The sequence below is a fragment of the Podarcis cretensis genome (genome assembly GCF_951804945.1).
Source record: "Podarcis cretensis genome assembly, chromosome: 3".
NCBI classification, from domain to species: Eukaryota; Metazoa; Chordata; class Lepidosauria; order Squamata; family Lacertidae; genus Podarcis; species Podarcis cretensis.
The window spans coordinates 124,551,875-124,577,610 of NC_137172.1; the positions used below are offsets into that span (position 1 = coordinate 124,551,875).

General features: G+C 45.0%; 1 protein-coding gene across 10 annotated transcripts in view; it reads left to right on the top strand.

Moving 5' to 3' along the window:
• The window catches only part of RUNX2 (RUNX family transcription factor 2), a gene marked incomplete at its 5' end in the record, with an annotated part of 221,422 nt that overhangs the window by 84,214 nt on the left and 111,472 nt on the right, over positions 1 to 25,736 (top strand). For all 10 annotated transcript variants that reach the window (XM_079969877.1, XM_079969875.1, XM_079969879.1 and 7 more), the window contains 2 exons: positions 7,532 to 7,688; positions 18,009 to 18,113. In XM_079969877.1, coding sequence (XP_079826003.1) covers positions 7,532 to 7,688; positions 18,009 to 18,113 — 262 coding nt within the window. The remainder of the gene's footprint in view (positions 1 to 7,531; positions 7,689 to 18,008; positions 18,114 to 25,736) is intronic.

Consider the following 25,736-nt stretch of genomic DNA (forward strand, 5'->3'; position numbering starts at 1 on the left):
GTCGGCGGTTCGAATCCCTGCGATGGGGTGAGCTGCCATTGCTCAGTCCCTGCTCCTGCCAACCTAGCAGTTTGAAAGCACGTCGAAGTGCAAGTAGATAAATAGGTACCGCTCCGGCAGGAAGGTAAACGGCTTTTCTGTGCACTGCTCTGGTTCGCCAGAAGCGGCATAGTCATGCTGGCCACATGACCCGGAAGCTGTACGCCGGCTCCCTCGGCCAATAAAGCGAGATGAGCGCCGCAACCCCAGAGTCGGTCACGACTGGACCTAATGGTCAGGGGTCCCTTTAAGGTAAAGGTAAAGGTACCCCTGCCCGTATGGGCCAGTCTTGCCAGACTCTAGGGTTGTGCACTCATCTCACTCTATAGGCTGGGAGCCAGCGCTGTCCGCAGACACTTCCGGGTCACGTGGCCAGCGTGATGAAGCTGCATCTGGCGAGCCAGCACCAGCGCCACACACGGAAACACCGTTTACCTTCCCGCTGGTAAGCGGTCCCTATTTATCTACTTGCACCCGGGGGTGCTTTCGAACTGCTAGGTTGGCAGGCGCTGGGACCGAACGACGGGAGCGCACCCCGCCGCGGGGATTTGAACCGCCGACCATACGATCGGCAAGTCCTAGGCGCTGAGGTTTTACTCACAGTGCCACCCGCGTCCCTTTACCTAATAGTAAATCCAGTTTTTCATCCTGGTTCATTCTACCTTATAAGACCAAATCATGTTTGAGGTAGGCAGTGCATAACTGGGCAGGATAGCTTTGGGAAAGGGAACCTCAGAAAAGAGCAAAGTAGCAGGAAGGCCAGCAGAGAACTGGCCATTTGTATTACAGTCGTCACTGAAGAAAGCACCAGACTCCAAGAGTTCAGAGATATCAGTGGAGGCATGCTTGTGTCTGAGCTAAGGGCAAAGTCTAGCTGTCCAGTGGCCTTGTCTTGTGGGGAACAGTGGGGGGGGGAACAACTCAGTCCAGATTCAAATGTGCCACAAGTAGAAAGTGAACCAAATGTGTATGCAAATGGGTAGCTCTAACTGACAAAAGCACAAGCTACACAACAATTCAAGTAGATTAATACACATATGTGCACATTTCAACATTTATAGAACATTGGTCCCAAGTGAGGTGTCAGCGACTGAGCGAAGCTGGGCGCCTCATAGCGTAAGCAGCGTGCGCTGGGTGGGCCTCTCCATGGCCCTATGCCAATCCTAGGTGCGCAGGAGGGCAGAGCCGGCTGGCCGCCTGAATGCCTCACTGGCTCACTCTCCCCCAAACCCACGTCGCAGAGCCGCCCGCCGCCACTGCACTCCGACTGACGGACGGGCTCTTCCCCAGACTCCAACTCTCGGGCCCCGGACTCTCGGCCTGGCGCCGCTGAGAGCCCAGCCCCGGGTTCCCTGCATCCCTAGTGCCTATGGTTAAGACGGCCCTGCGTGTGATCTTCCATGTAGATTAAAGCCCCAGGACTGGGAACATGGAGGTTAAGGCTAACCATGGCTGCTGTACTAATCAGGATGACTGTGCCCTTCCCTGAGTATCTGCAGTGATATGCTGGGTTTAGCAAGTAGGAGAGTTCATGTCCCACTTGTGGGTTCCTGTAGACACCCGGATGGCCACTGTGAGAACAGAATGCTGGCCAATAATGCTTAGTTTGATCCAGTAGGTTCTTTTTATGTTGTTTAGAAATTATCCATGGCATTTACTTTCATTGCTAGCAAACTACAACCAGAGAACAGACAATTCTGTTCCTTCCATGCAAGAATCACTCGTCTTCCTTCCTTCAACAAATCTTCACACAATCAAGGTCCTTTTTATGACTTTCTTGTTCCAGGCAATCTCTTTTTGGCTGTTTTCATAATGGCTTAATTTGACTCAGCCAAGGAATTTTTTTTCAGTACAAGAACTGAGTCCAGAAATATCAGAAGAAAAGTACCTGTGGACATATGTACAATGCCTCTCCCTTGCCACTGAAACACACTTCAAGTTTAGGAAGTGCTTGTTGCCTTTGAACACATGCTTAGGCGTGATTTTCATTATGCAGAGCTGAGCCTATGACACTTCCCCTCCACATTCTTGGCTTGCCTTTTCCTGTGTGTGTGTGTGTGTGTGTGTGTGTGTGTGTGTAAGACACACACATAATACATGCACACATAAAGCTTTTTGGACCAAACCAGGACTTTGAATTAAGCCTGGAAACTGATTAGTAACCAGTGCAGTGAGGCCAGAATCTGTAGAGCATTCACAGACCCTCTGGTCCCAGTCAATCACCTGGCTGCTGAATTCTGCACTCGCTGTAGTTTCCGAATTGTCTTCAGACGCAGCCCTATGTATAATGCATTGCAGTAATCTAACCTACAGGTTACTGGAGAACAGAAAAGAAGTTGGATTCTCACTGTTGAGATGGGGTTGCAGCTGGGTCACCAGCCAAAGCTGATGCAAAGCAGTCTGTGCCCCTGAGTCTCCTTATGACTCCGGTGACAGAAATGGATCCCAAAGTTCCCCAAGCTGTGCAGCTGCTCCTTTAAGGGGAGGGCAGCCCCTTCCAGAAGATGTTCTAGGGCGTAGGAGATGGTGAATTTCCTTGCTTAAGGCTTCCTTCTGTTCATGCCAGCACTGGATGCATCTCTCAAATTTCCTGTAACAATATAAAATGATAAAAGAACAAGAAAAAACAGAAATAAATTCCATAATATACGTTACAAAAGCTTCTTCAATTTATTACATAAAAGCAAGGCAACAATTAAAATAATCTGGAAATAATTTTAATTACATAAAATAATCTGAACACTTACATAAACAATCGAATGTGCACAATCGAGACCTGCGACAGAACGTTGTGGTATGGAAGACTCTCGTTCAGCCAGACCCTTTCCCAGGATGTGCCATTCCATCTACCCCATTTTTCAGCCCTCCCCCCAAGAATCAATTGGCCTTCCCTGCCCACTCAGCAGCCTCAGATCCCATTAGCCTGTTTGGGGGGTCCCTCCTTAGGATTTCCCCTCCCAAATCCTTTTTGTAATGCAGCAGACCTATGTGTTTCCTCCGAGTCAGCAGGCTCCTCCTTCTGGTTCATAGATGCTGCCATTTGGAGCATTCTCCTCTGAAGTTCTGAAACAGACTATAAGAGTTTAATGCTGATGATAACTCAACAAGCACACTGGGCCACAGTTAGAAAATTGCTGTCCTGGACTCCTCTGGGAGGAAGGCAATATATAAATTTAATAATTAAATAAATGCAGTCAGTTTGCTCCTGTTGCTGTTCTGGTACTGGGAGATAAGGCACGGCTTGCCTAAGCGCTACGTGCAAAGCTAGGCTCCAAACAAACGATGATGTAATCAGGCGTCGTTCTTTGCTTCCTGCTCGTGGTTTGAATGGGGGAGACAAACCCTCCATGTAGCACTAAGCCAAGCCATGGCTTAGCTCCAGGTCGCACGACTGCACCTTCGTTGCTGTGCACTAGCACGCTTCTTTGGCCATTGCTACTGTCCCAGGTCATGGTGGTTTGCAAGGGGACACCTTTAGCGCACGTGCCCTGCAGGCTGCTTTGGCTTTAGAAACACTGGACCTTGCTTGCACCCTTGCAACTTCATTCACCACTTAGATTCAGGCTGCCTGACTGTGATTATTTCTTATTTCAATAATGGGCACAATCCTTCTTTCCTGCATACAAACTCCAGTGTAAAGAGAAGCTGTAAGCGGATTGTGTCTTCAGTTTCTATTCTGGCAAATAAACATTCAGACTAATGACTGATTTGACATATTGGATGATACAGGCGCACTGATTCCCTCTATGTCGAATGCAGATTTCTTTCATGTTAATTATTTTTTGCCTCAACTGAGTTGATTCTAGGATATTTAATATTGAATCCATTTATGCCAATGCAAGTTTTGCCTTGGAATCATGGATTCTCAGAGGTGTGTGGTATGGCTAAAATACAGACACAGGCATGAATAAATTGAACTCAAAGCAGAATTGAAAACAAATTCACCTCCAGATATATTTATAGGTTAATATTCACTACTGGAGTCATCTGGATTTTTGCTTCTCAGTGCAATTCGCAATGATATTGCTTTTAATCTGCTTTTAATCAGCTACTAGGGATGGGGGAATCTGCATATTTCTAGAGTGTTAAAAAGTATTCATTGGAGATCAAAATTATTTAATCATGTGATAAGAGTATTGTCATGGACTTGTTGGATGCAGAGGAATGGTGGGAGGAACCAGCTTGGGACCCACCAAAGGAAGAAGGCTAAGAGCCTGGGTGGTAGGATGTTGATGAGTGGTCAGAGGTGGAAGAGGGAGAAGATTGGGAGGAGGTGTTGGAAGCTGAAGAAGTAACGGGTTTAGTGAGTTGGGAGAGTCTGTGGCAGAGAGAAGTCCAGAATCAGAGGCTGAAGCTGAAGCAGGTGGGTTGGAGGAGGGAGGCCAAGAGGCAGAGATGAATCAGGCCAGATGAAGAGTTGCAGATGACTCCTCCTCCTGCTGCTGCTACCAGCTCCCCTCCCCTCTTGTCTCCCAGAACTAGAAGAGGGCTGAAATGGGTGGAGGTGAGGTAGGCTGCACACAGACATAGTTTCTGATTGCTTGGAAAAGGCCCTGCAGTGGAGGGGACTTAGACAGTTGTGGGGAGGTGGGGACTTTCAGTCTCAGCAACTGATTCATGGGGTCAGACCTGCTGGGGATGAGCTGCTGTGCTCATTAGGCCTGACACTCAGCCAAGTCTGTGAAGATTGTGCTTCTGCTACTAAACAGTGTGATTTACTGCTGGCTCACTCTTGATGTGTATCTAAAATTGAATATATTGTAATAGATCAATGGTGCTAAATGTTTAGGTTTAGTAAATATTAGGATTTAATTAGAACTTGTATCTTATAACTGGGATATGTTGTAAGACAATCTCAATGCGTATTAGAAGGGGATTATGTAACGGGTTTGAGTTGTTTAATTAGTGTTTATGTGTACAGACTGTGTGCCAGACTCCTGAGAATGTAATCAAGATCCATGTGTATTGGAATGTGTGGACCTCCTTCTGAGCATCAGCATTTAGCATGTGAAGAGTTAATTAACCTAGATAAATGTCCCAAGTGTGTACCAGCCTTCAATCTTAGCCAACCAACAAGTGTTGATGAAGTCAGGGAAATGCCTTTGTTAGGGGATTAACCATTGGTACTTCAAAGCATCAAAAGTACTGACCATTAGAAGGCAAATGAATAAAAGAGGCTTAATTTATAGGAACAGCAGGGTTAGGAGAGATGCCTTGGACTTGAGTGCAGCACTGCTGTGGGGGGAAAGCCCCTCATGAGATGACCGTGTTGCAAGATTTGGACTCCATGTAAACTCAAGTGTAAATAAATGAGTGAATAAATCCTATTTCTTAAAGCTACAACAATCCCCACCACGTCATTTGAACCCATTAACTGGTCCTTGTCTCTTGAAGTCCTTGTCTCATGAGCACTGAAAATTAAAAGTGGCTCATTGTCTAAGTGCTAGCATTTCAAATATTTGAATACGGCTATTTCAATTGCCTCTTAATAATCTTTTCTCCAGACTGAAGATACCAAACCTCTTAAACCTTTCCGCATAGGACTTATTTTCTAGGGCACTTGCCACCTTGGTTGCCTTACTTTGGGCACATTCCAGTCTGTCAGTGTCCTTTCTTAAACCGGACACAGTGTTCTTGTTGAAGTCTGACCAAAGGAGAATGAAGTGGCACCCTCACTTTCTGCCATTTGTACACTGGGTCTCTGTTGATGCAGCTTAGAATTCATTGCACCTTTTTTGCTGCTGCATTGCACTCCTGACTCATGTTTAGCTTGTGGTCTACTAAAAGCCCCAGATCTTTTTCACATGCACTGCTTTTGAGCCAGGAGTCACCCATTCTATTTTTGGATCTGAATCTTCCTGCCTAAATGCAGAGCTTTTCATTTATATCTGTTGGAATTCATTTTGCTCTGGCCCAATTCAAAATCATGTCAAAATCATTTTGGGTCCCGTTTCTTCTTTCTTCCAATATATTTGCTATCCTGCGCATGGTGTCATCTGAAAATTTGATTAGCATCCCCTCCATTCCATCATCCAAATTATTTATAAAGATGCTTACCATTACCAGGTCTGGGACAGAACCATGTGGCACCTCTCCTGTAACTTCTCTCCTGGTTGATGTGAACCGGTGGCTAACACACCTGGAATAGTTTGCCAACCAGCTAAGAATGCACTGATGAATGGTCCATATTTTACCAGCTTGTCATCAAGACTACCATTGTGGACCTTGCTGAAAGCCTTCCTGAAGTTAAAATGTCTAGAGCATTTCCCTGAAGGCTAATAACTCTGTCAAAGGAAGGCAAACAGGTCGATCTGGCATGACATGCTGGTTCTTAGTGATCAGTCCCCCCCCCCCATGCACATGGATAGACTGGTTAATTATCTGTTCTAGAACTTTTCCAGGTTGGTCTTGCTGCCGCCAATGCAACTCTGTTGGCCCTGTTTCTGACCATCCATGCATTGGAGGGATCTGTAATTGGGAGTGCAGGACTCATGTGGGCTCAGCGGCGTAGCGTGGGTTGTCAGCACCTGGGGCAAGGCAAGTAATTTGCGCCCCCTAACCTGGGGCAAGGCAAGTACAGTAATTTACTCTCCCAAGCAGCAGCAGCAGCAGCGAGGCTTCTCTTTCCCCCGCACTCTCCCGGAGCTGCCTCTTTTCTTTCCTTTTTTCCCTTTCTCCAAGGCTTTTCGCTTTCTCTCCTTAATTGATTCCCCCTCCACACCGCGGCGTTTCCTGGCTGCTCCCCCCCCCCTTCCCCTCTCTCTCCTCCTCGCTCTGCTTGCCTTGCCCTGCCCTGCCTGAGGGCGCCCTGAGGAGACTCCGCTCTCCTTTTTGACCAGGCGAGGTGGAAAAAAGGGGGGAAAGTCTCTTCCCGCCCCCTCGCCAGACTCCCTGCTCGGCTTGGCTCACTACCCAGAAGGCCAGTGGAGAGAGAGCCACAATTACCATAAAGCTCCTCTCCCTCCGCTTCGCCAAGCTGTCAAAGCCCGGCAGCAGTGGCAACTGCAGCAGCAGGCGCAGCCAGACCCCCGCCAGCCCGCCCGGCTTCCTCTCCTTTTTTGGCCCGCGGCAGAAGGCTTCGCTCTCCCCCTTCCGCGACCTCCTCGCCAAGCCGAGCGAGCGCGGGCTCCCTAACCCGTGGATTTTAGTAGGGGCAGAGAGCTGCTAGTGCGAGCGTGCCCCCCGCCCATGTTGCGCCCGGTGCGGCCGGCCCCCCTGCACCCCCCACGCTACGCCACTGTGTGGGCTTCCTCCACCTTCATGTGGATGCCAGACTCCACATGCTGAAGGGAGTCTACATGTATAGCGCTTGCTTCCCACTATAGACATTGACCGTCAGCACATGGAAGGGGGGCTCACACACCACAGTGAGAGATAATGCTGGTGTTTGTGATTACTCTTTGCACGATTTGCATGTCCCAATTCACCTCAAAATTCATAGGTGGGTTTGAGATTGAAGCCACATAACTCTATTGCGTCTTTATTGCCACAGGTGGTGGCTTTAGGAGAAGTCCCTGATGGCACAGTGGTCACAGTCATGGCTGGGAATGATGAAAATTATTCTGCAGAGCTGAGGAATGCGTCTGCCGTAATGAAGAATCAAGTGGCACGCTTTAATGACCTGAGATTCGTTGGCAGAAGCGGAAGAGGTACATCATTTTATTATTATGCATTTATTCTATCAACAAATATAAAGCCCCAATTTGAAAATGTTTCCACACAAAAATACTGATTATTTTATAAACAAATCATGCTCAGCCTTCCATTTGTAAGATAAATGCTGGTTTGCAAAATTCTGTATTTATTCAGACTACGTTGCCATTCTAGGGTACAAAGCACACATGCCCCACCCAAACTACTTGTTTTTATCATATCTGAATTTTGGGAAGAAATATTTCAAAATAGTTCTAATTTTGTTGGTACCAACAAATGGGTGGTAGTACAGAAGCATGAAGGGACACGGGCGGCACTATAGGTTAAACCACAGAGCCTAGGACTTGCCGATCCAAAGGTTGGTGGTTCGAATCCCCGCGACGGGGTGAGCTCCCGTTGCTCGATCCCTGCTCCTGCCAACCTAGCAGTTCGGAAGCACCTCAAAGTGCAAGTAGATAAATAGGTACTGCTCCGGCGGGAAGGTAAATGGCGTTTCCGTGCGCTGCTCTGGTTTGCCAGAGGCGGCTTAGTCATGCTGGCCACATGACCCGGAAGCTGCACGCTGGCTCCCTCGGCCAATCAAGCGCCGCAACCCCAGAGTCGTCCACAACTGGATCTAATGGTCAGGGGTCCCTTTACCTTTACCTTTACAGAAGCATGAAGAAATTTCTGTTGTGGAATAGAGGCAAATGAAGTTCACTTTAAAGTTAATGGTATTGAGAAAAAGAATATGTTTCATCTTAGCTGTGCAGCCAAGTCCTCAGCATATTTACCTGAGTTCTCTCAAGGAAGCATCAAAGGATTCTGAGATTCTAGTCTTTATAGTGAAGCAGCTGCCCAGGCTCTTGCAGGGAGCATTTTAATATGATGTTGCCTAGTTGCAGGATTAGGTTGGATGTTTGTAAATGAAGCCCCCTAGTTAAAAAACAACAAGGCTTTAGCAATCCAACCCAAAATCCCCTTGAATTTTAATTTCACCTGCAAATAAGCCTGGGCCATTCCCACCCTTTCTTCTTTCTCTACAATATGTCTTCCAGCAGCAGTGATGGGGAGGCCTGTCCCAAAGCCTTGCCAGCAAAAGGTTCCCAGCATAAAGAGACTTGGGAAATACAATTTGCTGTGACTTTGAGGTCCTTTGCGAAAGGTCCAGAAGCACAGATATACTACAATTCCCAGGGAACCTCCTGCTGGCAATGCTTTCATGCCTAATAAAGAGCCCGGTAACAGCTCTCCTCGCTGTGCTCTCTCCACTCCATTGCTAGTCATGGAAGTTTTAGGCAAAGGAAGGGAGAAGGGGCACCTATCAGAGAGGGAGAGCAGCACCTGCATGGAAAGCTGGGCATGCTGATGGGGTGGCATCCTAAACAGCAACCTACAGACAAAAATAGGGACACAATTGTTCTCATTCCAGAGACATCACCTGTCACCATGACATGATGCTGAAACCTCTAACGTCAGCAGCCACTGTGTATGAAACAGCAGGCTGTGTGCTGTGTGTTGTTGTATTGAAGAGTGTGCATTGTCTTGTATGTGTGCCTAAAAGCAAGATGCATCTCTCTCTTCTGAGAGATTTAATTGCTAGGGACCTGAGAAGGGGGCTGAACTTTGAATAGCAACTATACATATTAACAAAAAACCAAAAAACAAGGCAACTCCAAAAGGTAAAATTAGAGATAGTGATTTTCCAAGACCAGGAAATGGGGGATGTTCAGCTACAAAAGGACAGTTGAAGACAAGGGTGCCAACTTGAATAAAATATTGGGGAGGCCCAGGTAAGCCCTGCCCCACATAGTCGACCACAAGGTGTGCAGCACACACCCCATTTAAATGGCAATGTCCATCAACTTTGGGGGCTGCTTGACTCCTCAAATATTGTATTGGGGGAGGGGCAAAGCGTCCTTGGCCCCTAGGAGTTGGCTCCTATGGTCGAAGAATGGAATGTCCCAAATTTTCTGCAATTTTAGGTCGCCTCTCAGAAAAATGCATGAGTTTCCTCCAAGCCCATTCCAAACTGAGGTGGGGAGATTTTGCTTATCTCTAAAATTAGGTTATTTTTATTTAGCATTGAGTCTGTCTGATCCAGTGCTTACTGAGACTGAAAAGCTGTTGTAGGTTTCAATAAACTTTGGATCAGGTTCCATACATAGTACAGTTGCTAAATTAGTGAGAATCAAGTATTGTTTACTTTAGAATGGAAATGAATATGACTTTCTAGTTCCCAGAAGATTCAGCTCTGAAGTTTCCTCTGCCCTTTAAGGACCTCTCTGTAATATGAAATTTAGTCTCCAGTTGTAAAAACTTTTTATAGCAATAGAAAGACTGAAAAGAATTTCCACTGAAAATCCCTGTAACTGCTTCAAAATTGAAATTAGTGACTAAATAGATGCTTGAAACAATGATGATTTACATTTTTAAAAAATACAGAAATCCCCAAAGCAAAATGAGTTTGCTAGCTATATGAGGTTTAAGTAAGCCAAAATATATTAATTTGTTCAATATTTTGTCAGTTGTAGCACAAGCAACAACTTACGCTGCAATAAATCTTTGGCATCCTGATGTGCTGCTAGCCGGGCAGAGCTGGATTGCTCCATCCCATTTCTCTCTCAGGCAGGAAAAACCGAAAAACCTTTTTCCAGACTTGGATTCTTGCTTGCTCTGCTGTTACCCAAGAAGTCTCAGCATGGGAAAGAAGGATTTGACAGCAGACTCGTTCTGATTTTTACTCTGGGAGATAGCACCATGTGGTATTCTTGTGCCTTCCTTGAAGCGGCAGTGAAGGGTGATTTTTTAAAAAAGCAAATGAGCTTCATTTGCACCTCCCAAATTAATACACAGATCAGAACATAGAATCATAGAATTATAGAACATATGTAGTATTCTTTGGATTGTGAATTCCTCCTAATTTTGTGATATAGTTCTTGGCTCAAAAGTATACCAAAATGCCTAAAGAATGAATATTTTAGGATAAACTATGTTTAGAAATACATTCATTGAGATGAAATAAGCATTAAAATATTTAAATACTTAGATAAGTGGAGAAGTCCACATAAACTGGTGCTGCAGTGGATTGGATCTGACTTGCAAATGAGTACATGCAAAATTGACCCTTCCCTTCCCTCCAGCCAGGCAAGGCTGCTGCTTCAGCCCAGGGGTTGGGGTCCTTTGGCCACCTTGGCCCAGCACTCTTGCTCTGTGGTGCCCTATAGAACCACATTTAAAAACAAAACAAGTTGTGCAAAAATAGGAACCAGGCTTTTCTGAGGCATGTAATTAACATAAATGCAATCTGTGATAGGGGCCAGAATCACTGTTCTGGGGACTGCTTCAATTGTTTCAATCAGAGGGGTCATTGTTACTATCTTAACCATTTGTGAACCACCCTGAGACCTGAGGGTATAGGGCGGTATATAAATTCAATAAATAAAATAAAATAAAATAAAACTTGGTAAAAGTTATTTAGCAAGGGCTGTTCCCAGTCAGGGGTTTTTATTTTAGGAATGTGGCCAATCATGTAATCTTTTAAATCTATTTCAATGCTATATAATAAAGAACACTTCTATTGCACAGATAATTTGATAAAAAATATTTTTTCCCTTTCTTATTTTAATGTATTGTTTTAAAATTTTGTTTTGTCTTTATGTTGATTGATTGAGTTTGAAGGTTTTTTGGCATCTATTTCAAGATAGCCTGCAACAGAAGTACAGTAGTTACAGCACAAGACTGGTGCTGGAAAAGAACAGACATCTGATGTAGCACTTGTCTGTTCCAAAACTCATTTGAAACCTATGATATACATTTATTAAACAGTAGGAAATGAAGTGAGTATATAAAAAAATCACAGTGAGTTTCCCTCACTCTTACCTCCCATGGATGAGAAGCTTTCTGTGATCAATGAGTAAAATTTACGAAAAGTGATAGTGTATTTTACAAACTCTCAACATATTTATTTAAGAAACTTCAAAGGATAACAAAGGGTATGTGCAAAGTTTTACTATATTGGCTTTCCAAGTTTTGGCTACTTTCCCAAATAGCAATTTTTATATTAAAAAAAAGAAAGAAAGAAAGGGGGGGAGAGACAGACTTAACTGCTTGCAGACTTTTCACGCATGGAAGATGAAGAAAGCTTCTTTTGATGAAGTGTAATTATGTCCAAACAGAGCTGACCCCCTCCTCCTATATTTCTTATGATCTTAACGGAAGAAAGTAGGGTTTTTCCTTTGAAGCAGCCGGGATTTGGTAGAGGATCTGAAATGCTAGCTCCATTCTGCTGCCAGAGGCATGATGGAGAAATTGGTCCAGACTTGTCTCTCAGACACAGAGCAGAGAGCACGAAAGAAAAAGTTATCATTAATGATGGATTTTTATAGCACTGCTTAAAATAGAAGGAAAGGAAACAGTAGTAGCAAACAGGAGCTCATGTGCTATAAACATAGCAAGAATGTTCTGGGCTGAGTAGACGTTTCTATTTATTGGAGCAGGGCAGGTAACAATATGAAACACATGTATAATATGAAAATGAAAATAAGGCAAAATAAAACATGAGCTAGAACTTCACACGCAGTTGAAAACATTGCGCTGGCAACCAGAGATCAGACTAACTTGAAAGCTTTGCAATACTTCCAGAAAAGGACCAGGCACATGCAAGCATCCAAGGGTGGTGCGTTCTGCAGCCCTTGGGCAGCCCCAAAGACTCCCGTCCACAGACTCTTTCAGCTTCATTATCTAATCTGGTTAGGGAGGTCTGCCCAGCTGTTCCCTACTCCACCTTCCTGCTGCCACTGCAGCTTTGTCTCAGCCACTTGATGTGGCCCCTGGATGCTGCAGTGGAGGCAAGGAGTGAAAGAAAGTGGGTGGGGACGGGGAGAAGCAGATTGCATGTGCCACTTGTCTCTTTACCAGGTGACTCAGTCCAGGAGCAGTGGTGAGTTGCAAATTGCCACTTCGATCGAACCATGCCTTATGTGGAATGGTTGAAGGAGCTGGATCTGTATAGCCTGGAAAAGAGGAGACTGAGTGGCTACATGATCGGCCTCTTCAAATATCTGAAGGGCTGTCACATGGAAAAGGGAGCAAGCTTGTTTTCTCCTGCTCTGGAGGGTAGGACTCGAACCCATGGCTTCTAGTTGCAAGAAAGTTCCTGACTAAACATCAGGAAGAACTTTTTGACAGTAAGAGCTGTTAGACAGTGGAACAGTCACCCTTGGGAGGAGGTGGATTCTCCTTCCATGGAGGTTCTTAAGCAGAGGTTGGATGGCCGCCTGTCATGAATGATCTAGCTGAGATTCTTGCATTGCAGGGGGTTGGACTAGATGGCCCTTGGGTCCCTTCCAACTCTATGATTCATTTCAAACGCTGCTGGCTGTAGTCAGGAAGGTCTATACAATAGTCTCCCAGCCTTACTGCCCACAGACACTTTACCTCCTAGGATGTTTTATAACACAGCAGGCCATTAATTAGAAGATATCCCAATATTGTTCAGAGTCAAGAAGGAGCTCCTCCTTGATTTCCTGCAGAGCAGGGGTGGGGAAACTGTGGTCCTTCAGGTGTTGTGGGACGCCACCTCCTGGTCACCCCCAAAGAGCATGGCCAGTGGTCTGTGGTGTTGGCAGCTGGAGTCCAAAGACATCTGAGGGGTCATGGTCCCCCAGCCCTGTAGTATGGCATATAATATATGTTCGCTTTGTAGTAATTTCCTCCCCTCAGGAAACTGTAGCACTCTTAGAGGGGCAAGGAACCTTTAACAGAGAATTCTCAGCTTGATCAAGTTCAGTTTCCAGGAGTCTTTGTGGAGGGGGAATTGTGGCTCAGTGGATGTAATTACTTAACTGCCTTTTACTGCACTGGTAGATAAGTGGTTAAGATTGGAGTATTTACTGCTGCAACCAGCAAAACATTCTACCATCTTTGTAGAGTTACTGCCTGACTTGTGGACACACATATCGGTGCAAATACTTATGATTAAGATATTTGGTCTGTAAATTAATTGCAACAGCATCTGACTGCAGACTCTGCCCTGTGCGCTTGTAGGGTCGTTTCTCTCTTCAGCAAATAGGTTCAACTACACCCAGATGTGTTAATGACAAAGAATGCCCAGTATGGGGGTGCACTAAAGGAGTGGTGCCAGATGACTTCTGAGCCAGCGAGGTTCATAAAAAGAACACTAAAATTAGTAATTAGCTACCAGAAGTAAATTTCAAGGCCACAGAGGAACCAGTAAAAAGAATGTGGGAAGGAGCTGGTGCGGAGAGAATCTGGTCAGGATCTAGCAAAAGTCAGGCATTTTTAAAGTCACAGTGATTTTTCTGTGAGAGATTTCAGCAAAGCTTTATGATGCAATCTAAGTCTACTCAGAGGTGAGTCCCATTGAAGTCAATGGCGGCTTACTTACAAGTAAGTGGTGTTAGGATTGTGCCTTTAGTGACTCCAATGGGACTAAAAAGTGCTTAGCTTTGGGCTGGATCATGACTTTTATCTTCTGCATGACTATAGATCCTCATAAAACACAGTGTTTTCTCTGATATAACGAGAAATACAGTTGGCAAATGTGTATACTAATATTTATTTTGATTATGTAGAATGTATCAAAACACATCAAGCATCTTAATATTTTATAATTTAAGGCTTTGCTAGAGGTATTTTTGCATTTTAGACCCATCACTTCTCTTTTTTTAACCCCAACACTATTTCATTTATGTGAGCAAAGCCAGGTTCCTGAATTCCAAGCCAAATTTATTAGCAGTCTTTTATGTCCAGCTAAAGTATATTCCCACTTTTCATTATGTGTCTTTTGAATACAATATCAGAATAAGAAGATCAACATTTAAGATGGTGCAGGGAGCTTTCAGTTACACTAGGATACAGAGAATGCAGCATTGTTTTTAAAATGTTTTGGGCAGGATCAGTCCCCTCAACCCCCACCCCAGTTATACGAACGCCTGTCTTTTTCCAAGCCTTGCACAGCAATTTTTGACAAAAATATTGTTTGTTTTAAATCAGTTCTGGCTAGCCAGGATAGAAAAAGTGGTTGGAACAAGGTGATGGGAGCTTCCCTTTTCCCTTCTTGGGCATAAGGAGGCGTAGGTGGAGGCAGCACACGCAAGGAAGGAATTTTAAAGTGGCATCCTTGATTCTCCTGTAAAAAAATAGGGGGATGGGGGATAATGGCAGGGCTGGTGGAAAGGAAAAGAACTTGGCAGGAGAGGCTGGTCTGACAGCTTAGTTTACTGGTAAATAGAGGAAACCCCTCTCCTAAAAATCCACTGAGGGTTTTGCTGGCATCCTGATTTCGTGGTAGCAATGAACCTCCCTCTGGACAGCAGGGGTTGTTCTTACTAGCCAGGATCAAAGACTTGCTTGCCTCTGGCGTGGTGGAAGAGTGGTGTTGTTGGAAGATGAAAATTTAAAATAAGGAATTAAATAAAACACCACAAATAACATCAATCACAAGCCAGTGGTCAACAATAAGGTTAGCCATGCCCAAAGGCTGATCCGTTGAAAAACGGAATAGTTAAGATTAAAACAATAACTGTTTCTCCTCCAGCTTCATACTTCTCAGAGGTTGTCGCTTAGTGATAGGTCACTTCTGCGTAAGTGTTCCATTTCTGTAATGAGCGAAATAAACATTATTTGTGTTCTAAATCACAGATTTTCCTGAAAATGCTGTGTCCTGGTACTGGGATAGAAATATTTCATTCCCTTGAAAGATTTACAGTCATATTCATTCTCTCTCCTCTCTATGTCCAGGATGTTCTGAAGCACATGTCTCTTAACAAATGCTGTAGGTCTGAAGCAAGTTTAGAGAGGTGGATTGTGAAGGAAAGCTTGCTTTCTAGAGTTGACAGCAACAGACCTGTTCTGTTTTATTTACGTACCCTAATACGAAACGAACACACAGACACGCATCTGCGCGCTTGCTTTGTATTAGACTTGAAAAGACTCTATTAAGTTTTGTGCTGCTACATATTGTTTAAGAGTTGGGTTTTGATTTAATACTGACAAGGCAGAGACAAGGCAGAATGGGAGGGGGGAGGAAAAGAGTGAGCGCTTAAAGAGAAAAAGACCTTTTTAAGATTCTGGTAAAAAGAATCAAGCCTAAATGAGCCATAGCCATGAGACTGCTGACGGCTTTATTGAGTCACTGTTGCACGCCCACCTTTTCCTGTCTTGAAACAGTTTGCAGTTTTGACTATCTGAAATGATTAACAGTTGCATATCTAAGTGATTAGAGCAGTGACTCTGCAGAACAGACAGAGACCACAGTCTTGCATGACTGAAGGTGCATTCAGATCCTGTCCCCTTTTCTTTCTCCCTTTCTACATAGTTTTGTCTTTTTAACAGTTGCAAGGTTGCACTGCATTGCATGCTACCTTGCAGTTGTGAAATAGATCACATTTTATACATGCAAAGCAACTTCACACTGGATAGGTATTTAGGAAAGAAAGAAAGAAAGAAAGAAGAGTTCTATAGATTGTTCCAGTAATGATGATATCATATTATGACTACAGGCATATTAAAAGCAGGAGACACTAGCTCCCTGTTTGATGGCTCCCGGGAGAGATATTTATTCTTTTCACATATTGTAATGGACAAATTAAATAATGAAACAATGTTATGTAAAATAACATAAAATTCATTTCAGCTGCACAGTGCAGTGAACAGTAATTCTACTCAAGAGTTTTACACTGGTGTAAATGCTTGCGTGGAACTTGGCATTCTGCTCAGAGTAAGTTATTGCAGTTCAATCAGTGCTGGCCATGCCCTTACTACACTGAATCACATGCCTTGTTCCCCGTTCAGAAAGACGTAAGGCAGGACTTGTGGGAACAAATATGGTCATGTTTAGTGTTCCTCAGCCCCTCTGCATAAGAACCCCAAGCAATGCTTAAAAGCAGAGCCACTGGTGAAAAGAGAGCCTTGAGCAGCTTCCTTGCCTGCAGCCCCCTCCTGGCTGCTTGCTGCCTGCTTGCTTGCTCGATCCCCACACTTGGATTGAATTATAAAAATGAGGAGGGGCTGCCTTTGGTGTTCCTGGAGTCTGTCAACTACCTTCCATACTGAGAAAAAAGCTCTTTCTTGCCTTGTGGTTTGCAATTTTAGTGCCATGATCAGGCAGCACCAAACATCATATGGCACCTTTCTGCTTCATTAGGAGACATCTCTTTTCTATTTCTTTCCCTCTGGGATTTCCCCCATGGAGCTCCTCTTCCTGGTCTTGTTCAGGCTGGGACAAACCTTTTCTCTATTGTTAGCTTCTTGGGGCAGGGGCCCGCTAGTTGCTTATGTTATTTTGCAGAACAGTGCGAAACGCACCTTGTATATCATGTTCTATGTAAAAGAAATGATGTTTGCCCCATTTCTGAAGTGTTCCTGTTTATATTCCTGGCTTATCTTTGTCAGAGGCCCTGTTACGTGAGCAAAAACATTCCTGGGAAACACCCAGAGGACTCTAGTTTCAGCAGTCCTCTCCTCTGGGAGTATGAGGGCTAGCATGCCCTCCAAAATTCCTCAGATGAAAATAGGGACGTCCTAAGGAAAAGCGGGACAGCTTCTGTAAGTCTGGGACTGTCCCTGGAAAATAGGGACACTTGGAGGGTCTGGGGTAGTGCTTGCCTACCAGGGCACCGTAGTTGGCAGAGCCACTGCTGGACTGGTAGGTGACTTCTTAGACTCATCCCAGGCGTGTGTCTCAGGGGATACCCAAACCTGCCTTTCTCTGCTCAGCTCCTCTTATGCTAGTTGTGTATTATGTTGCTGAATGCTGCTGTCTGGACATTACTGCCTGAAAGCAGTAATGGGCATAAAGCCTGCTGATTGACATTCATTGCAAAAAAGAAGAAGAAGCCTGTAATAATTTCTCCACTATTATTTTTTTAAAAATTGAAATATCAAATGGTGAAATGAGTTCCAAACGTTAGAGTGAAACCACAGCAGCATAATGTTTCCTTGTTCCACTGGGGCTTCGAGTTTGATGATAATTGGGTTCAGTAGCAGCCAGCTTGACGGGACAGAGGCACCTACTTGACCTCCTGGCAAGAGCATCACTGCTGCTTAGGGGGAGGCAGAGGGGCAAGGTGGTGCAGCTGCATGAAAAGGAGCGCACAACTGGCTTCGCTGGTGCTTTCCCACTGCCTCAACTTCAGTACTCCTAGCACTGCTGTGGGACCCACCTGCCAGAAGGCCAGGTAAGTGGCTCAATCCCACCAGGCCATCTTCTGCTGATTGGGATTCTGAGTGCTGTAGATGGTTTCTCAAGCAGCCATACTTTTATACTCATTCTTTTCCTTTCCCCTTCCCCTTGTTTTCACTGTTCCTTACAGGGAAGAGTTTTACCTTGACAATAACAGTCCTTACAAATCCCCCCCAAGTGGCTACGTACCACAGAGCCATCAAGGTGACAGTGGATGGACCCAGAGAACCAAGGAGTAAGTACACTGTTCTCTGCTTGTGATTTGGAGTCTGGTGCTCTTTATTTGTGGAAGTAAATGGCTGCCATCACCTTCAGTGTATGATACTATTTCTTCATCTCCTATTCCAAGCCTGGTTCTCTCTCTTGTGGAGACCTCGCTGTGATTTAGGCGAATTGTTCCAGGTTTAGAGCATAGGTGGGCCATTCCAGTAATGGGACTTCAGAGGACTTCATTGGAAGCTCATGGTGCTCAGACTGAATTCTTGCATCATCCAAGCAATGTGTTTTCCTCCTGGAATTCAGGCTGTGTCCTCACTAGTTTGCTGTTTGGGTGAAGTGACATCCACATGGTTCTGGCCAATTTTATCCATGCCCACTTTCCCTTTGTTAGTGGTTTTCCTAACTTGGTTAAAATTTGCCCATACTGTGTGGACACTGCTTTGCAAAATGCTGAGGGGTGTGCGTGTGCGAACTAGGTTCCCATAGTCTGTTGTAAGGCAAGTGAAGAGGGTATTCAATAAACAGTCCAATATTTTGAGAATCCAAGACTTCAGTCGCCTGAGCCCTTTTGTGATAATGTCCCTGTGGCCTAGAACAGGGGTAGGCAACCTAAGGCCCAGGGGCTGGATGCGGCCCAATCGCCTTCTCTATCCGGCCCGCAGACAGTCCGAGAATCAGCATGTTTTTACATGAGTAGAATGTGTCCTTTTATTTAAAACACATCTCTGGGTTATTTGTGGGGCATAGGAATTCAGTCATCCCCTCCCAAAAGAAATATAGTCCGGCCCCCCACATGATCCGAGGGATGGTGGACCGGCCCCCGGCTGAAAAAGGTTGCTGACCCCTGGCCTAGAAGGACTGGCACTGAAGGTCAGGCAGATCTCATCCCCTGCTTAATTCAGTAAGACCAGGAAGCAAGGGTTTTTACTTTGCATCTCATTAAAGAGGTGTGAATTGTTCGAGATTAAGTCTTTATAGGGTTGTGTTAATGTGATTGTAATTACTAAGATGCACCTTCAGATGCCATTTTCCAGAACCTGAGCAAATATGCTCACTGTTTTGTAAAGGAAAAAGCATTCAGATATGTGGAACGTGGCATGAACATCATTGTATGCTTCTGAATACATTTTCCCCTATTACAGGCAATTATTTTTACTCTTCTACTACTTAATTATGTCATGTATAATTAAATTTTCTTAGTACAGAATCCAGCTTTAACAATGGAATCATGATAGAGCCCTTGGGAATAAAGAACATGGCAATATACTGTAATAGGACTGAACTAGCAACCTTTAATTGATGCTTAGGAATTGTCTGCACTCAGATGATCTTTCCTGGCTTTATACAGCTGAGGTTTATGGCACCAAGAATGAGTGTTGGGAACCAAGTACTCCTAATTTGCTCCCCACCACAACTGCCCCCTGTCATGAGCGGACTTTGTCAGAGTGTATTAAGCCAGAGTCTCCCATTACATCTGAATTTGGGAATGATAGCTTAATCCCAGCTGAAGAAAGAAAACAATGAGGTGGGCTGCTATGTGTAAAATGAAGAAGTCATTTGTGATGTGACCAGCCCTGGTTCAGCTGCCAAAGAATGAGACCGTGGGAATGAGGAACAGGATCCTTCAGGCATCCAGGTGAATCTCAGTTAACTAACCAGAACGAGAAGCCAGGCTTATTATTCTGGTTGCTAACTGTCATTAAGGCAGACTTCCTTGGTTCAGATAAAATTAGGAGCTCTGGTTTAACATAACCTGGGACTGAAGTTCCAAGGCAATGCAGAAAGGGAAAGGGGAACTGCCGTGGAGTGGGGCAAGGCGAGGATGTTTGGCCCTAATATTTGTCCCGGATTGGAATTACGGAAGGATACTTGGGACGCAGGTGGCGCTGTGGGTTAAAGCCTCAGCGCCTAGGGCTTGCCGATCGAAAGGTCGGCGGTTCGAATCCCTGCGGCGGGGTGCGCTCCCGCTGCTCGGTCCCAGCGCCTGCCAACCTAGCAGTTCGAAAGCACCTCCGGGTGCAAGTAGATAAATAGGGACCGCTTACCAGCGGGAAGGTAAACGGCGTTTCCGTGTGCGGAATGTCACGCTGGCCACGTGACCCGGAAGTGTCTCCGGACAGCGCTGGCCCCTGGCCTCTTAAGTGAGATGGGCGCACAACCCCAGAGTCTGTCAAGACTGGCCTGTACGGGCAGGGGTACCTTTACCTTTACCTTTTACTAACAGTTAATCGTATTAAGAAATTAATGGTTATTTGAAGAGTAATCACATTAAAATCAGATAAATGCTTCTGATGGAAGCATCTTAGTCATTTATTTGCATTTGAAGAGTAATTGCTGATGAAACCTTGACAGGAGTGCAAATTCAGTTGTTTCAGTGTTACACCCACTGCCGCCTTCTTCATGTTTCCCTCTGATTAACAATGGAGAAATATTGGGGTCCCTTCTGTTCTTGAACTATATGGGATTTGCCTGCGCATGTTGAAGACTGTTTTCACCTTGTATCAGAGAAGCACACTTCCCCTCAGAGAAGTGAGGGGGTTGTCAGTCTTTTTCATTCATCTTTGCTAAATTTGCTGTTCTTGAAAAAGGCCCTTTTCTCATTTGCAACTGCTAGCACTTAGTGAGTTTGAAAGCATTTTGTCCTTTGTGAAACATTGACAAGTTTCTACATCTGGATTTAATTTGGTTCTTCCTGTTTGGAAGTCTGCAACACTGTGCCGATATACCTTTGAAACAGGAAATTTCCAAACAGGCAGACAATATTTAAGCGCAGCAAAAGGAACAGATTTGTGCCTAAATTTGCCCATCAGCACAACATATGAATACTTAGCAAGCAGCAAACATTTCAGTAGCAAGTACATTCATGTATGAAATTTTGCTAGTGCACGTAAGTCCCATTATCCAAGCACTTGTAGGAAAATTCACTTATCCAAACACAAGGAATTAGTACCCAAGTCTCGCTATACACACCACAGATTCAGATATCCAAATAGCTGGATCTGTGTATAAACAAATAAGCAGGCTTAAACATACCTTACTTTTTGTGTTCTATTGGTTTGAGGCAGTCGTTTTGCCAGAAACCAGGGGGTGGGAAGGAGGTGAGATAAGACAATTAAGATAACATTTTTCCTTCCTTGTTAGCCTTTTGCAGGGTTTCAGAGGGTTTCCCTGGGTTTCGCTTTTGTCTGTCATTTGGAGGTCAGAAGTCTGTGGTCGAGAACACGATAGAAATATTCTCATAGGAATCAATGGAAATAATTTAATTAATATTCAAACGCTTAACAAACGATTTTCAGGATTAGAATGAAAATAAAACATGACTGCCATATAGGGGCATGGGGACCCACAAAGAGAATACAGTCATGGGGAAGCTTTTGCCATAACTGAATTACTGCATGTGAATACAGGCTCTGGCAGACTGAGCAGATGAGACCAATAAAGCAGTTTCTGCACATGCCGTAGACGGAAGTGAGGGGGAAATGGGGGTTGTCAGTCAGGGAATGTAACCCATGCAGGAGAAGGGAAACTCTGGTCCTAAACCTCTGCTGCCTTGCAGGATGTCTTGGGGAGAAGAAAAGGCTAAGGAGTAAACCCTTCACAAATCTGCAGTACAGTCCCTAAGGCAGTTGCATGGTGCCTTGTACACCTCTTTCCAGCAACTCCTGCAGACGATCTGGTGCCAAACACCTTGCTCTGCTTTCCTGTGGACCCCATCAGTGAGGCTGAGAAGGGGGTCTTGTTGTCTGGGCGGCCCAGCACCTCCAGACACACTGCCCAAGTCACTTTGGTGCTGCTAATGCAGCAGTTTTGCTTCACCACTGGAGATGCACTCCATTGTCTCTCAGGACAGATGGATGCCAACAACATCAAAATACCTAAGACACTTTGCAAAGTTTGCCTTTGGGGGGGGGAGGAGGGATTCTTTAACATCCACTCACACTGATTGTTCGGTACTATTTGGAAAATAATAACTTCTAAAGACTACTTGGTCTCAGATGAACCTACCATAGGAAAGATGCATCCTGGTTGCTAGGGCAAAAGGGAGACACCAAGGACTAGAAGATAACACAGAAGTGGTGAAAGGGCACTAAATGGAAGGTGGGAAACACCAGCTCTTTAGGACCTCAAGTATTCCTATTGGCTACAAAGATTGACAGGCAGCAACAGCAGCCAGACTAGCCTATTTCACATAAATTGCTTAGAAGGGACCTTGCACATTTTCCTGAATAACTTTCTTTCTAGAAGGGCTAGCTCAGACCCTGGGGACCCTGTTCAGGTGCACCAGTAAAGGCTTCCACAGGTGTCACGGTTCCCTCAGGTGCAAAGTTAGTGAACCTTCATCTTCAGCTATTGGTGAAACACAATATGACTTGATGGAAGACAGCTTTCTGTTTATGGTATTATTTGCTCTGAGTGATGGATGCTCTCAAAATGTTCCCCTGTGATGTGGTGGCGATTCTGCAGAACTGTTTTCCTCAGACAGCAGGGCTGTCTTATCAATGAGAAGGGGAAGCAGTTCTGGGCATTAACGGATCTTCCTTTCCCATGGCAACATATAACAAACATTAGCATGGTACTATTGAGAAGAGCTTTATTGTGTTGTTTCGTTTTAAGCTGTGGGAATGCTTGTGGCAAAGAACAATTACTTTAAACTATAAATAAATAAAATGAATGGAAGATGTGGACAAAATCAACACTAAATGGAAGGGCCTAACCTGTGGCCCTCCAGATGTTGATGAGCTACACCTCCTATAATCCCTGACCCAAATTGAGCCATGATGGCTGTGGCTGATGAGAACTGAGGTTCTTCTTGTTCAGAAGATAAAAAGCTGGTTTAAACATAGCTAAGTGGCAAAGGCAGTGGGAGGTGGGTTCTGGAGGGTGTTTCCCTTTTGTCACGGGTGTATCCAGGATTTTTGTTGAGGGGCCGGCTTTTGTTGGGAGAAGGCAGAACCTCAGATTTGTATTGATTTGTACTGATTTGGGGGCCCATGCCTTTTGCCCATCATTTTTGGATTTTTAAACTGAAAAAGAGGCAGGGCAGGTTAGTAAGTTCAGCGTTTTGATGGGGCATTGCAATTTTTGGAGTGGCTTGTGCAGGGCTGGGAGGATTGACACTGAATGTTGTGAAGTTTCTGGGGCGGAGGAAATGGTTGAACATGTTCTGTGGGCTTGTTTATGGTATACAGGCCCTTCACTGCACATGGGTTCGAGTCCCACATTGGGCAACAGGTTCCTGCATTGCAGGGGGTTGGAGCAGATGATTCTTGTGGTCCCTCCCCATGGCACAATTCTATGAGTCAATGATTTGTCTGTGGGGCCTGCCCTCCAGGATAACACTCTCTGGGGTTCAGTGTTGGAGAGTTGATGACAGTTTGTGAAGACTACTGGGCTCCATGAATTGTTGTGAGTGAAGTGTGATTGTACTATTGCTAGTAGGTGGTGGTATGAGAGCCTTTCCTTGGTCTTGACCCAAGTCCAGAATAAGTGGTGGCGCTGGCACATTTGTCAAGTTAAGCAGTGTCTAGTTTGGTTTCAAATTGGATGGGGGGCCGTGTGTTGAGGCCCTTGCATTGCAGGGGGTTGGACTAGATGGCCCTTGGGGTCCCTTCGAACTCTGCAATTCTGTGGTTTTATGGTTCTACATGTGGGTATCCTGACTAGTATTAGCTGCTTTAGGATGGGGCTTGAAGTACGCTCCCAATGAGTGTAAAGGAATCACTCCAAGTTAAATGTGCAGCCTTAGAATACAATATGGGAACAGGGCTATGACTACTTAGCTCAGTGAAATGTCAATATTGTTTTGTTTATGTCAGAGAACTGCCATCGGAGCTGGAGGAGGAGGGAGGGCTCCAGAGGGATTCCGGAGAGCGTCCCAGGAGGGAGAGAGGCAGCCCATCTTCTGGGGAAGGAAATCAGCGTAGCACCAGTGGAGAAGGGGGGCAGATGGGGGAATCGGTGAGGGGGCTCCATGACTCCTCACCGGAGACCAGCGGGGAGAGCACGGGTCCTCCGCTGCCCACACCCTCCCTGCACAGAAGGCTTCCGCGCAGGGAGAGTAGGCGGAGACTAGGCGTCAAAGAGCTTCTTTGCTGGAGGAAGTTCAAGAAACGCCCACTGACGGATTCTGCCAGCGATTGAGACAGCCACGGATGGGTGGCTGTCCAGACAGAAAGGGTTCACCCAGATAACCCAGCCAAGCGTGGCGCCGATTTACGCACAAGCAACCCCTAGAACCATCACAGTTTATATTATGATTAAACCAACTAAGGACATTCTTTAATTTGATTAACTTACTGTCAGGGAACTAGCATCGGCTCAGAGGTGAGAAGTGGAAGGGCAGCTGGATTACAGAGAGCCTCCAAAGATCGTGGGAAGCAGCACTTCCTCAGTGGAGGAGGGAAGCCCCGCCTCCGGTGGGGAAGGGATGCAGGGCTCAGAGGATGCAAGAAAGAGCCAAGGCCTGAGCAAAGCGTGGAGGAGGGAGGCCCCCCTTTACCCAAGCCTGCCCTGCGCAGTAGAGAGGGGAGGCGTTGGATGGGGGTCAAGAGACTACTCTGCTGGGGAAAGTTTAAGGATCGCCCACTCTCAGATTCTGCTAGTGACTGAGCAAGACATGGAATAGAGGCGTTCTGCATTGTAAATGTTTTTGCACCAATAATAAAGCCTTTGAAAAGACCAGTGAGGGATCTTGCCTGTTCGCTCTCGAGCAACCACCCCATTAGGCATAACACTTAGGTACATTTCAGAAATGCCCTGTTCTTGCCACTCTCAGTAATCAAAGCAGAAATTTTGGATCCTCAGTGAAAATGATTTTTTAAAATGGCATTAAAAATCAAGTAGTCAAAACTACTTGATTAGGTTAGTTTATTATAATTTCTAGATTTGTTCAAAAAATAAAGCCAGTAGAAGCTGGTATGGCTAGAAAGATCTCACCAAATTTTGTCTTTGTGTCTCAATAATTGTTTGGTTTGATTGAGCTGGTATAGACGAATTTTTAGGGCTCCACCTTGATATTATAACAGTATATAGGAATTTGAATAGGGGTTCAGTGTGCCCTAATATTTTAGGAAAAATTACAGCAACCGTTCTGAAGTACCATTAGTCTTGGTGGAGGATGTCTTGAAATTGTGGTTTCCATTTCACTACCTGTAAGCATTTGTACAAAAAGGTGGGCAAATGCAGCTTTCCACAAAATGTTTTTACCTTCTGCAAATTACCTACCTGTGTGCAGAAGTGTGTTAAAATTTCATTTCCTCCTGAGAATTCCAGGACCAATTTAGATTAGTAAATCGGCAATTAGTTACTGCAGTAAATTAGTGCAGCTGGCACTGGCGTAGCACAAAGAAGGTGAGGCATCTGAGGGGAATCTGTGGGGCCTCTCCAATGAGGAGTTCTGATAATACTTGTATATATTTTTTCTTAGTAAGTTGATACATCAACAGACAGTTCCCTTTTCTGCTGGGACCTGTATTTATTTCACTAGGACGTCTGAAGCACGTTGCCATGTTCCTCATTCTCGCTCTCCCTTTCTCTGGCAATTGAACCAGAGCCTGTCACATCACAAACAACTTCTTAATATACACATCTGGCATTGGCAGTTGGACCAACTTCATAAGAGCACATGATCATCATTCAT